Source organism: Notamacropus eugenii, chromosome 3 (assembly GCF_028372415.1).
Source record: "Notamacropus eugenii isolate mMacEug1 chromosome 3, mMacEug1.pri_v2, whole genome shotgun sequence".
Lineage (NCBI taxonomy): Eukaryota > Metazoa > Chordata > Mammalia > Diprotodontia > Macropodidae > Notamacropus > Notamacropus eugenii.
Window position 1 is genome coordinate 127473496 of NC_092874.1, and position 13921 is coordinate 127487416.

General features: G+C 40.5%; 1 protein-coding gene across 1 annotated transcript; it reads right to left on the reverse strand.

Annotated features, from left to right (window-relative positions):
• Positions 1–1377: 1377 nt before the first annotated feature.
• LMOD2 (leiomodin 2) lies at positions 1378–13584 on the reverse strand. Its single transcript, XM_072652858.1, has 3 exons — positions 12145–13584; positions 2361–3725; positions 1378–1812 (listed from the first exon to the last, which is right to left on the reverse strand). The coding sequence occupies exons 1-3, from the start codon at positions 12415–12417 to the stop codon at positions 1786–1788; spliced, it is 1665 nt and encodes a 554-aa protein (XP_072508959.1). The 5' UTR covers positions 12418–13584; the 3' UTR covers positions 1378–1785.
• Between the last annotated feature and the right edge of the window lie 337 nt (positions 13585–13921).

Below are 13921 nucleotides of genomic sequence, written 5' to 3' on the forward strand. Positions count from 1 at the left end.
CACATAAGCACAGGTTGTGTGACCATTTGTCAGGTTATGTGGCAGATGAGATTCTCATTCAAGTCAAGTCTACTAGTATTTTTTAAGTATCTACTGTATGCCAGCTACAAACTGGACTAGATGGCCTCTGAAGTCCCTTCCAACTGCTCGATTCTCTGATCTTACGGTTCTACAGCTAAACTAAAACTGAATTTCCTATGTTTAAATTCCATATACTCAACTAGTAACCTTCTGATCCTGATATTATTTCCCAAATAGATTTCTCTGAAAAAAAGATTACTGAAAATAACTTGCAAAGTGTCATAATTATCATTATCATCATCCTCATCGTTGTTAAGCATGACAAAAATCAGGTACATGTGAGGTTACCCTGAGGTTAACTCAGTTTCATAGCATGGAATCACAGAAACAGAACTTAATTTGGAGTCAGACAGCTTAGGACCACTGAAGTCTGGAGGTTCTGCCACAATCCTGTGATGTGAGGCAGTTAGATAGTGCAGCTGATGGAGTACTGGACCTGAAGTCAAGAAGACCGAAATTGAAATTCAGCCCCGTACACTTACTGGCTATGTGATCTTGGGCAAGACGCTTAACCGCTGTCTGCCTTAGCTTCCTCATTTTAATAATAATACCTACTTACCAGGGTTGTTGGGACGATCAAATGAAATAATATTTGTAAAGTGCTTTAACACAGGGTCTGGCACGTAGTAAGCACTATATAAATGTTAGCTATTATTATTAAGTGACATTGGGCAAGTCATTTTTACCTATCTGGCATTCAATTTCTTCATTAGTAAAATAAGGGAATTACTTGCAGTGATCTCCAATATCTTTTTCAGTTCTAAATCTTATGATTGCTTGATAACCCAAGATAAGTGGGGCAAAGTTTTAGATTTAGAGAGCTGAGAAATAAAACTCAAGTACAGAGAAGCACCGATCCCTAGGGCAGGAGTGGGGAACCTGCAACCTCCAAGCCACATGTGGCCCTCTAGGAACTCAAGTGCAGGCCTTTGACTGAATCCAAACTTCAGAGAACAAATCCCCTTAACAAAAGGATTTGTTCTGTAAAACCTGGACTCGGTCAAAAGGCTTGTGGCCTGGAGTCCACAGGTTTCCCACCCCTGCCCTAGGACCTTCCCTGACATTAGCTTCAATATCAAGAACATCTAAGTTTCAACCCCTATGCAAAATAAACACTGGCAAAAGGATTGAAAATATTCCTGTCTTGAGATAATATTGGGAAAGAGGAAGGTGTTAATGGAATGCCAGGATCCAAGCCTTGTTTGGGTAAAAATGAAATCTTTTTAATGTTCAAAAATGTTACATTCACCTGGAAAAATCTGAGTATAATTCATAGAAAACAAGACAAAGACCATCTTGGCTTTAAAAAGAAAAAAAACAAATTTTAAACTAATTTTATTAGGGATAAGGGTCCTAAAACCCCAACACAGGCTAAGAATCCAGTGCAGTTCAAGATGAGTAACATATCCAGAGATGTACAGGTTAATACTTAAGATAATCTTTAAATAAGCTGCTACTTGCCAATAAAAATATCATTAAATAAAAAAGACATTTATTTATTTCCATATTTACAAAAGAACAATGCCTATTTCTTAAAACTCAATTTGGGATGATATTTGGATGCTGATATTCGTAGTGGGAAAGGATATTTCAAATGGATGAGTGTACTTGGGAAACACTGCACAATTCAGTCTATTGAATACCGTTGAACAATTCGGCATCCTCTTTTTGAAGTGATGCTTGGATTCTTCTCTAGTTCTTATTCTATCGCAGAGCCATTGGTACTTCCACCTACAAAATAGGGGATTGTTGTTCTTATTAAAATAGCATACTAATAATAAAACCTATTGTCTTTTGTAGAGATATATAGGTATTCTCTGACCAATATACTAACATACCTCCCTTTCTAGAATAATAATGCTATTGAAAAATTATGGACTATTTCAGTTTTTTTGGACGTCAATTGATATAATTTTAAATTTATTCATTATTTAAAGGGTTATTTTTGTGGAAAGAAGATCCATTTCCAAAAACTCATTATCAGCCTGATATATCTATTTAGGAAGCATTTTTACATAATGGGTTTTCTTAGAACAGGGACTTTGGGGATATACTGGAGCTCTGAATGAGTGAACAAGCAATTGGCATATTTCCCAACTGGAAATGTGCTCAGTGGTGTCCTATGTTCCTACTATATCCAGCTGGTATGTTTGCTCTTGCATACTAAAATATTTAGAATATTAAAAAGTATTTTGGGAAGTGACTTTGGTACCATCATGCAATTGAGGCCAACTCATCTGCTAATTCTGTGCCCAAATGCCAGCTCTCAGGTTACTTACCCGCCTTAACTGTCTTATACTACTTCCCCGAATTTCTTCCATGAGGTTGTCATGAGCTGATCTCTGTGGGGTGGAAGGCCTTGAACTTTCTTCTGTTTTCTTTTCCTGAACTGACCTTAATGAATTTTTTATCTCCTTCAATATATTGTTAGGTTGTTTTTTGACCTTTTTCCCTTTTTTCTTTTTCTGTCCATTTTGCAATGCCCTTTGGGCATTCTCCTGTTGTTTAATGACTTCTGCGATGTTTCGGGTTATTAACTTTTTCTCTGGCAGAGGAGGTGGGGGAGGGGGTGGGGGAGGAGGTAGTGGTGGCATATGGGGAGGTGGGAGTGGAGGAGGAGGAGGAGGAGGAGGTGGAGGAGGAGGAGGAGGAGGAGATGGGGCTGCGGGAGATGGGGGTCGACTTCTTACAGACTGGACTTTCTTAGGCAGTTTTGGTGATGACCAAGGAGAATGTCTAGGGGATGCATGAGGTGAAGAGCCAGGAGTTCCCCGCTGCCAAACTTTGTTTCTGAAGTTGGATCCCCCATCATACCCCTCTTGTTGCTTTTGCTCCTGTATCCGTTTCTGCCTCTGTTTGTCCATATTTCTTGTCAAAATACTTGTCATGCTCATTCTTGGTCCAGCAAGTTCAAAGTGATAGCCCAGTCTCACCAGTGTGGTGTTCTCCTTCAGCAGCTTGACAATTTCCATTTCCACCTGGCTGCCCATGATGTGTCTTTGGTTGTGAAACCGCAGCTCCGTCAGAACTGTGTTGTGTTGAAGGGCCCGCATGATGGCCAGAATCCCTTTGCCAGTGATGAAATTGGACTCAATGTTGACACTGGTGATGTGCTGGTTGACCTTCAGCATCTCTGCAATTGCAATAGCTGCGTTGTCATCAGCCTTTGTATTGGCCAGGCTGAATGTTTTCACCACCGTGTTGTTGTGGAGGGCTTCAGCAAAGCGGGTCAGATTCGGTGTTGTGATGTTTTCAATGTTGTTTAGGTTGACCTCGATGGTGTCGGGGTCATTGTTCTTCACCCTCTCCAAAGCGTCTTCAATAACAGTGGGATTGCCGCAAGGGTGAATGGCAGTAGGCGACTCCGTGTTTCTGCCACTGTGGCCATTTGTTAGGTTTATGTTTTCTATCTGACTCTTAAATGTCTTTGGCTTAGGGCTTTCAGAACGGTCCTGTACACAATTCAGAGTTCCCTGGCAGCCCTCTAGGACTTCAGGCTTCCTTTCTGCTTCATCTTCTTCATCACTTTCCTCTTCCTCTTCCTCCTCCTCTTCTTCCCCAGTATAAATCTCTTCAGAAACCTCACTGTTGCTTTCTGTAAAGATAAGTTCCTCCTCGCTGTCCTCTTTGTCTTCTTCTGGGCCCTAAGTAAGGAAGGCAGGTGTCAGGATTAAATGATAACGACAAGTTTTGTTTTGTATAGCATCCATAGCTCAAAATTGCTCAGAATTCAGCTGACCGGTGATAATATGACAAAACAATCACTGAAGGTCTTAAATAACATAACTGTAACAATTTAAACAGGATTGTGGTCAAGATTTCAGTGCTAGTACATCCAATGGTATGAGCTTTGCTCTTGGTTTTACCCAGGGCCCATATTTTGGGCTCTTATCTCCTGGCTCATTTATAATATGTCAGATTTAAACATCCTTCAAGAACTGACACCCCCAACCTCCTCCAAAAACAAACAGACAAGCAAACAAAAAAAAATGAAAAAAATCTGATATTGATCATCTACAGGATGTGGTAGCGAGGACTCTATGGATTTTAACAGCAGAAGGTAAAATTCTGGAGAATCTTCTCAGTTCAAATGTAAACATTCCCGTTCCCATATCAGTTTAAATGAGATCTGCAATGTAGCAAACATGTCATATTGCCAGGGGCAGCTAGGTGATGCAGTGGATAGAGCACCAGCCTTGGAGGCAGAAGGACCTGAGTTCAAATCTGGCCTTAGACACTTGTTACCTGTGTAACCCTAGGCAAGTCACTTAACCCTGTTGCCTCAAAAAAGGAAAAAAAGATATTACATTGTTTTTACTTCACTAGAATAGAGAATGATTAATTAGTTTGTTTGGAAAAGAGACTAGTCTTGATTTTGATCACTAGGGCATTTTATCTGAAAGTCAACAAAAAGGACTTATTCATCAAAAATATTATCCATAATAAAAATATGTTATATTTGTTGAGCATTTTATGACTTTCAAAAAACTTTCACATAGGACATTAGAAAACTGAGGCTTGTAGTAACTTGCCCAAGAGAGCTGAATAAGATGTAGTTCTTGAAACTCAGTCCCATCCCCTCCTCATCATGCTATATTTTCTCATTTGTATCACTGGGATGGTGGTTAACACTTTGAAGGATACAAAAGTACAAGTCATGACCTCCAAAAAGTGATTATTTTGTTAGAATTTTTTGGTTCTTGGGGAATAATCACCTTTCATTTAAATGTGTGTGCACACACATATTCCACCAAATTCTTATCATCTATTACCTCAGTTGTCTTTAAAAAAAACAAGTACTCAGGACTAATGCATTTCTTTCTTATTAGTGTGTATGAAAATGATAGAAAAACGACCTTCAGAAAGTTGGACATATTTGGCAAAATAAATTCTCAAATCCAAATGTACTTGCTGAGATTTTACTTGGCAAGTTTGTTTTGATCCAGACTTATGATTTCATCAATATCTGGAATTCCTTATTAAAAAAATAAAACAAGGGGCACAGATTCAAGAAATATAAAGATTGTTCCCAAAGTCCTAGTTCAGTTGTAAGCTACCAAAACTTAAATTTAAAATTAAAACTGTACTAAGACTTGAGACATCCTATGTGTGATTTTAGAGATTTGCCTGGAGCATTGAGAGATTAAGTGTAGAGGCAGCTAAGCGGCAGAGTGGATAGAATGCTGGTCTTGGAATCAAAAAAATTTGAGTTCAAACTCAACCTCGGATAATTACTAATTATATGACCCTGAGCAAGTCCCTTAAACTCTGCCTGCCTCAGTTTCCTCAAATGCAAAAACTGGAGATAATAATACAGCTACGTTGCAGGGTCATTGTGATGATCAAATGAGACAGCCCATGTGAAGCTCTTAACACATTCCTGGCACATAGTAGGTGCTTAATCCACATTTGTTCTATTCCAATCCCTTCCAAGGACTTGCTCCTGGTCACACAGCCAGCACATGTCAGAGGGAGGACTTGAACTGAGATCTTCCTATTTCCAAGCACAGAACTCTATCCACCATCTTTTCAATTCAGTTCAGCTTTTCCGTAACTATACTTAAAACCCTTAAATTCTTTAAGAAGAGATGCACAGAAATAAGTTTTAAACCTTTCAAAATTTCCATTGTCTCTAAAAATTTCTTCTGTACCCAATCACTCAGGAAATCCTCAGAGATTCTGGATACTTTAAACTTCCTGGGTCAGATTCTTTCCTGGAATGATGCTCTTGGTTTAATGTTAATTGAATTCATAATCACAAAGGAGTCCCCTTTTCTGCCCTCACCTAGGCAGCAGGTGCTGTTGTTCCATATCAGGGCTTCTATAACAAACAAAATGGCAGAACTTTGGCTCCAAAGCACGGTGCACCCTTACTATCCCTCTGCCTATGGGAACAAGTCTCTGTTCACTTTTTATCTTTTGCGGAAAACTTTAGGCCTTGACAATGGTGTGTGTGTGTGTCAGGGAGGAGGAATCTGACCAACATTCAATCCAATTAATTTAAATAAGTATTTGTTAAGCTCCTTCTATGTGGTAGGCATTAGATTAGAAGGGAAAGGGATGGGTCATTACATATATATATATGTATATATTCATTGGCTATATTGTTCAAGATACAGATACAGAATAAGGCACAAAAAGTGGACCAAGAGAGAATTGATTAACAAATATAGATTAAGTACTATGTGCAAAGCACTGGACTAGTACTTTGGGAGATACAAAGAAGAATTAGGCATATTCCCAGCCTTAATGGAGATTGCCGTTTGGTAGATATTTTGTTGGCTACTCTACTGGGGCACCATATTATTGCTAGGGACACAGACAACGCTATTCAAAAAGGATTGGAATCCAGGCAAAAAGCAAGACAGAAAAAATCTGTACAAGAGTGGTTAGATGCTAGAACAAATCTTGCGAGATTGACAACATTCAAGATAGGAGAAAGAGGTTTCTTTTACAACAGACAATGTTCAGTTGTTACATAAAGTCAAGAATGTTGCTGAAGATTCATCTTGGTCATATGGAAAATAACAAAATTTTATTTTAACCATCATTTAATTATGGTAACAATTAGAGTAACAAAGGCACCGTGCTTTTAACAGCAATATTTTTCCAGTAATCTCATACCATAAGCTGTAAGACACCAATCTCCAAAGTATTGAAACTGAGGATCACCAAAGTACAGTGCAAAGATACAAGAAGGCCATGAACACATTGCAATACACTACAAATGAAGCATTAGATTCAAGTGGTGTAAAGACATGCATGATGGAAAAAGAAGATGGATGGCTATATGGCAAGAACCAGGGATAACTGACGGACAATCCACATTTTCTACTGGTGTCTTTCCCATGTCATGATAACACAACCCTCAGCATATTGGGGAGACTCCCTCTGGCTAACTTATAGGAGAACATGGATAAGAGTCAGACTGGAGGATCAGATGTGACTAGGTTACAATCTATATCATTGAAGGGAATACCCATATTGATTAGATCATAGATTCATTGGAATATTTTATTAACAGAAAAAAAGAGCATTGAAAAAGTGAAACATTTTAAAATGTACTTTAGGGAAATGATACAAAATATGTATATAAGTATGAGCATGAACATCTACAAATACATTTATTCATATATGTGTACATAATGCATATATGTATGCATGCACACACATGTACATATATAGGCCCTAGGAGGTTTAACACTGGGATTGGTGTTCTCATCCTGGCTCTGTCATTCCTTAAGTGATTTTCTTCAAGTTAATATACCTGGGCCTCATTTTTCTCAACCTTGAAATGGCAGCATAGACTAGGTATACTCTAAGGTATCTTCTAGCTCCATCAAATAGTTCAGCATTAGAAACTGATATGATTTTATTAGTAGAAATGACATTAAAGAAGAGACATTACCATCTGCTTTGCTGCTGTACTTTAAGGATTATGGGACCTTTCCATCTGACTTGTAGCTGGACTTTTCCATACATGTTGTCTCTCCATTACAATGTGTCCTCTTTGAGAGCATGGCCTGACTGATTTTTCTATTTTTACCCCAAGTACTTATCAAAAGACTGTGTGTATAGCAAACACTTAATAAATCTTTCCTTCCATCATATATCCAAGTAGAGAGGACACAGAGTCTTAATTCCTTCATCTCTTAAAGAGGAAGTTGGACTAAATGATCTCAAAGGTCCCTTCTGGTCTTGATTCCTATGATTCTGTGATTCTATACTGATGGAGCCAATGACTTGCTGTTGATTTGATTTCTACAGCAAGGGCTGGATTGGGGTGTGGGAGATGTTATGGCACCACAGTCTTCACCATAGTTCTATTGCTTGGACCCCAATGTGACCTTCACCAAGTTGTGGTACAGATTTTGCGTAGGGTGATCATTGCAGAGCCAAAAATGAGAATTACAGATGAAAGTGGGGGTTACTGTGAAGGCAAAAGTTTCAAGAGTGGCAGAAACAAAGAAACAGATGAACTAGTAAGGGTCATCTGGAATTCTGTGCCCATTTCTAGGCTTCATTTTGGCTCCCCTCTCTTTAATCTGCTACAAGATGCCATTAGAGGGGTTAATCTATTGATAGCACTAGTCTTAGGTACTTGTGAAAATGATCAAGGGTAGATGTCAGACTTGTCTTAAGATTAGGATATGAAAGTATTTTCTTAGGAAAATATATACTTAATGCCATATGTATGTATTTATCAGTTGACCTTTGAAGATACACACATACACACACACACACACACACACACACACACATATATTTTAAACTTCCTCCAAATGGGGCCAGACATGCAATACATATGCTAACAAATTTCCTCACTACCTTGGCTCCTGTTTGCCATGACTGAAAGGAGGCAGAGATGCTCTACCTATAATAGTATTACTAGCAATGGGCAGGGACATGGAAAGAGAGCATATGCCACCTGTCTGCATCCATTTTAAACAGCAGCATCCAGGGCAGTGAGGACCAGAGGTAAGAAGGATCTGCCATATATAAACAAACACTTCCAAGAGAAATAACTGGATAAGAGTTGCCTTAATGGTGAGAATAGATTAAAATCTAGATATTTATACTAGAAAAAAAGATAATGTGGTTGACTTTTATACTGAGTCATTTTGTAGCTCATTATTCAGCAGTGTTGAAGATCATTTATGTGAGAATGCTCTTACTTGGGACTTGTCAAGGGGCCAACAACTGGCTAGAAGCAGGAGAGAGCATAGAAGAAAATGGTAGAATAAGCCACTGTCTCTGCTTGATAGCCCTGAGCTATTTAAACTGTATCAAGTTCAAGCTGTTCTCTATGCCTGGAATGTCCTCCCTGCCCCTCCTTGATTGTTGAATTCCTACCCAGCTTTTAAAGCCCAACTTAATATCCACCTCTTCTTGTAAGCCTTAGAGTGGCAGTGGTAGTAGAAAGAGCCCTGTATTCAGAATCAAAATGCCTGGGTTTGAGGGCTGCCTGTCCCCCTCCCCCCCAACTTAGCTAGTGATTGCTGACAGGTCACTTAATCTTTGACTCCAGTCTTCCTCACCTGAGAATGAAGGTAATACTTAATTCTTTATATAACAATGAGCAATATTGTCATAACCCTCTCTCAAATAGTAATTCTTTTTCCTACCAACAGTTCCTAGTTTTGTGTTTTTGTGTTTCTCTAGTGTACTCACCTTGAAATATTATATTACAGTGATCTGTGTGGGTCATATCATCTACCTTATATAAGCTATATGAAGGAAGGGACCAAGTCCTATCTTCACTTTTCACTTCTCCTAGTGCCAGCACAGTGCTATGAACAGACTAGGTATGTAATACATATCAATTATATTGGTGAATTGAATTAGATGTATCAACTTTGGAAGGACTTTGAATAAACCAAATCTTAATCTCATTCTTGTTTGCAAGTCTTCTAGTTTGTAAGTCTTCCTTTCTATGGTATTCATTATATCCTCAGTCACTTCCAACGATGACTTTCCATGTCCCACATAAAAGCAATAGACAAACTGCTTTTCCATATCAAAGTATCCTTTTTAATTCCCTGCTCTTTTATCTGCCCCCAAATCCCATAGATAAACTGTCTTCACTTCCCAAATTCCCTCTATCGCCATTTTCTATCCTTTTTGGCTCTCCTCTCCTCTATGAATCACAGGGGATATGCTTTGGCATAGTGTCCTAGATTAGACACTGACTTTCCTATTTCTGATTCTCTTATTGCTATGTATGTCAAAGAATGTTTATGGATTACTTATAAATTACAAATGATGGTGTGATTCTAGTTTCTTTAAGTAGGTTCCCTCTCCTTCACATCCCCAATATCACTCAACTTCTTGTTCCATCATTATAGCGTTGCTCCTTTGGGCACTGAAGTCTTTGCCTTTAAAGATCCCTAAGTTGTTACTGCTATAATCAAAACTGACCAGTTATCAGCTAAGCCCTTTGCACAGATTAGTTGACAGTCAATTTAGAACAAAATTGGACAAAGGATGAGACTAGAAAAAAGGGAACCCAAAAGATGGAAGACACCAGGAAAGTGGAAAGGGGCACAAATACGGAAAGTAAGAGAGTACCACAAGAAACTTTGTCTCTTTCACAATTTTTGCCTAGTGCCCAGCCTGTGTGTACTAATTCCAAATCCTCTGGCAGACTACTTGTGCCATAGGTTGCTTATCTTTGTCCTAAAGAGTTAATTCAGTTTCAAATCAGGGTATTCTCAGTTAGTAGGGTCAATGTACTCTGTGACTCTCCCTAAGTGTGATGTGCTATACTTAGAGGCTGACCAGTTACTGTTGCCTGTCACTCTTGATATGGCTACTAAAGGACTTTCCTCTCCATATCTGTTAATTCCTAATGCTTCAAAGAACATACTAGTCTGATAACTAAGGTCATCATCTACTCTTTCCTCCCAGAACTCTGGCTATTCTTCACATGTGATGACAGACACACCAACGGTCCTTTGAGGTGTTTTTTTTCTAGTGTTGGGGATTAATTTGCATACACCCATCCATTTCTCTAGCCTCTTTGGGCCAAGGGGTCAGTTGGCCAGAGTTAGAAAAGCAATGGGAGTAGAGCTCACAGGCTCAGACAGGGATCAAAGTTTGACTGTGGTAGTCTTATGAACACACTGTTGCCCAGTTAAACTAAAAAGTCACCGTTGTTGTTCAGTGTGTCCAACTCTGTGATCCCATGATTTTTGTCCATGGGGTTTTCCTGGCAAAGATACTGGAGTGATTTGTCATTTCCTTTTCTAGAGTGTCCTTATTTTACAGATGTGGAACTGAGGCAAATAGAAGTTAAGTATCTTATCCCAGGGTCCCACAGAGGCCTATTTTGAACACAGATCCTCCTGACTCTGGGTCTAGTGCTCTATCCACTGCACTACCCAGATGCCCTAAAAAGCCACTACAGTCCACCAAAAACCTTGATGGAAACCAGGTATATATCATGAACTGACAGCCCTAAAGCTTGCCTGTTCTTTCCAGGCTCTACCAAAGAAGATCACATTCTTTTGCTGTTTATTTGCATACTGAAGTTCTGGGAGTGGTCTTGGAGAAGAATGTGTCAGCCTCACCCCACTCTTGCAGTAGCCAGAATGGCTTTGGGCTAAGCCAGCACTGCCATGGTTGTATTCTCAAGGGCCTCTTGATGCATCACAACAGATGTGCCTTGTACATATCTTCTCATTTATTCAGTACACTCTAATGTGGATATTATCTAACAGTCACTCTATTAGTACACTGGCTGGCTGACTGTTGGCTCCAGGTCATTTGGTTTTTATATCACTGATTGAGCTCAGTTTACAGAATGAAACAGAGTGGAAGAGCTGGAAGGGGACTTGGAGATTACCTAGCCCATCCCTCTCATCTTACAGGTGAGGACATTGAAACTCTAATAAACTTAGTTAAATGACTTATCCAAGATCTGACAGTTGGTTAAACAGATTCAGGGCAAAAAACAAGATTCCTCTCACTCCCAGAGCAGTGCTCTTTCCAATACGGTTCATTGCCCGAGTCTACAAATTCAAGTCATTTCTGTATATTCCCTACAGTTATTGCCACTCCTGTCTTCCCATGAACACATCTGGTCTTGCTTGTAAAGGTCTGTTTATCCACCTTCAAGTTCAAGTGTACTGGACAGAACTATTCTCAGACCTCTGTCTTACAAATACTGAGCATATTTCCTGGTTCTTAGGTAAGGTCTGGGGAAAAAAAAAGTTGTCATATGACTACTATTATTATCTCTACATCTGTAGAAAGGAACAATTTAATTAACCATTCTTGCAAAAAGATGTGAATAATACCATATTATGGGCTTATAGTTCACACTGGCTACAGTATATAAAAAAAATCTTAATATGTCTTAGTTGCGTATTACTTTTCCAATGTAGACTAGCTCCTTTTATATATAGAACAGATTCTTCCAGGAACTGAACACAGGACATCCTTGTTTCAATCTAAAAGACCTGCTAGTGCCTGAGAAACATAAGACCACAAGGAAAGAACTGATATAAATGGAAGAGTTTGAAAAGATAAAAGGGCCCAGGGTGCCCAGTGGAGAGGTCCTACCTTATCACACTGCCCTAGCCTCTCTTTCTCCAGAAGCTTTTTGGTCTCTTTCTCCCAGTAGGCCATCAGGGCCTCTCTGCTGAACGTCCCTGTAGGGGTTTTCTCGGTCAGGCTCTTTTGCCTTAGTCCCACTGGCACATTTCTGTTGGGTTCAATATCTTCCAGCTCCCTCTCCAGCTCCTTCAGCTCTTCCTCCGTCAGGGAAGCAAGGAGTTCATCCTCATCGATGGATTCATATTTGCTCAGCTCCCTTCTGTAGCCAAAGGTAGACATGGTCCCCGTCTGTCAGATCCGCAGAGAGTGTGAAGAATCAGGCATAGAAGGTGGCCAGCAGAGGCAGGGACACGGGCAGTCAGGCTGGCAGTCAGACTGGCTGGCTTCGTGGCTCAGCAACTGGTTCTAAGAGTGGCTGGGATAGCCTTTTAAGAGTGGTGATACAGTTGTGACAATGCAGAGAGGGGTGAAAGCATGGGCTGTTTTAAGCATCAGACGTCAGCCAGACATCCGAACACAAAGCATGTCTCATCAGTGGTGGCTGGAGGTCTTGAAACCAGGGGGATTATTGACACAATGACCGATGCCGTATTTAACTCAGCCTGGGAGTGGAGGCACTGAGCTCACCCATCGATCCACAGAATAGGCTCACCCGTGTTAGAGAAGGGGAAGGGAGTTCCAACTCACTTGGTTGTCAAACCGGGGGAAGAGGTTTATTTTGAGAACTAAACCACCGCTGCCACCACTACACAAAAGGCTATTTTAGTGTCCTAAGAGGGGAGGGCTGGAATGACCTTCCTCTGTTCACAGTAATCTGGGGGTAGTTGTCTTAGGTCGCCCCCGTTTTCAGACAGCTTTGATGAGGTTTTCGATCTATTACATCCTTAAGGGATTTGTAATTAAGGGTATTTGCTCAACAAAATTGCAAGGCGTGACTATCACTAATATTACAATGTCCATTTCAAAGTGGCTTTTTTTTTGGTGGTGGTGGGGAGAGGAACCATGGTTCCAGACAGGTGATTTCATCCAGGTAGGAAATTCTCAGTGAGGTAATATCCTTCACCAAGGCAGATCGCCGCTTATTCTGCTATTTGAAATTTTAGGGAATTGCCTGGAGCACTGAAAACTTAAGTAATTTGCCCAAGGTTATACAACTGGTCTGTGTAAGAGGTGGTACTTAAATCCTGGTTTTCTTGACTCCAGCTCTTTTATCTGTATCTGCCTCTCCCATATGTGATTTTATAAATATTCAAAACAATGAGGACTCGTCTCTGGTGGGAAAAAGTAAAGAGAAGCTAACTTAAGTCCGGGCCTGGGTAGGGCACTCCTGGTGTGGAAGGTCCCTCCGCCCACGTCAATCCTCTAGGATTTAAAAGCTGAGGAAGTTGCCCAGGGCCCTTGCAAGCTGAAGTAATCAGCTCCGGGCCCGCAGGTCCCGGAAGAACTGCTCTGTCGGAGGATGATGTGTGGACTTCCGGAACCATCGAAATACAATGACGCAACCAGAAGCACAGGAAATCTGAACTTATGGTAGCGCTAATTCCTTCTTCCGTACATGTTGCGGTAGGAGAGCACTTTCCTGGCACAGCCACCCTTGCCCCGACAGCTTTCTCCCCTCAAAAGTCACCCCCACCACTACCATCCAACCTAGCTTTCCGAGGTCCCGCCCATCCCGTGACGAAGTGGCCTCCCTCCGCAAAATCTGATTGGCTGTGGCCTCACTGACGTACTTCCTGTACTAGAGCCAATAAAAAGCCCATACGGGCTCCTGGCGCCTCAGAGT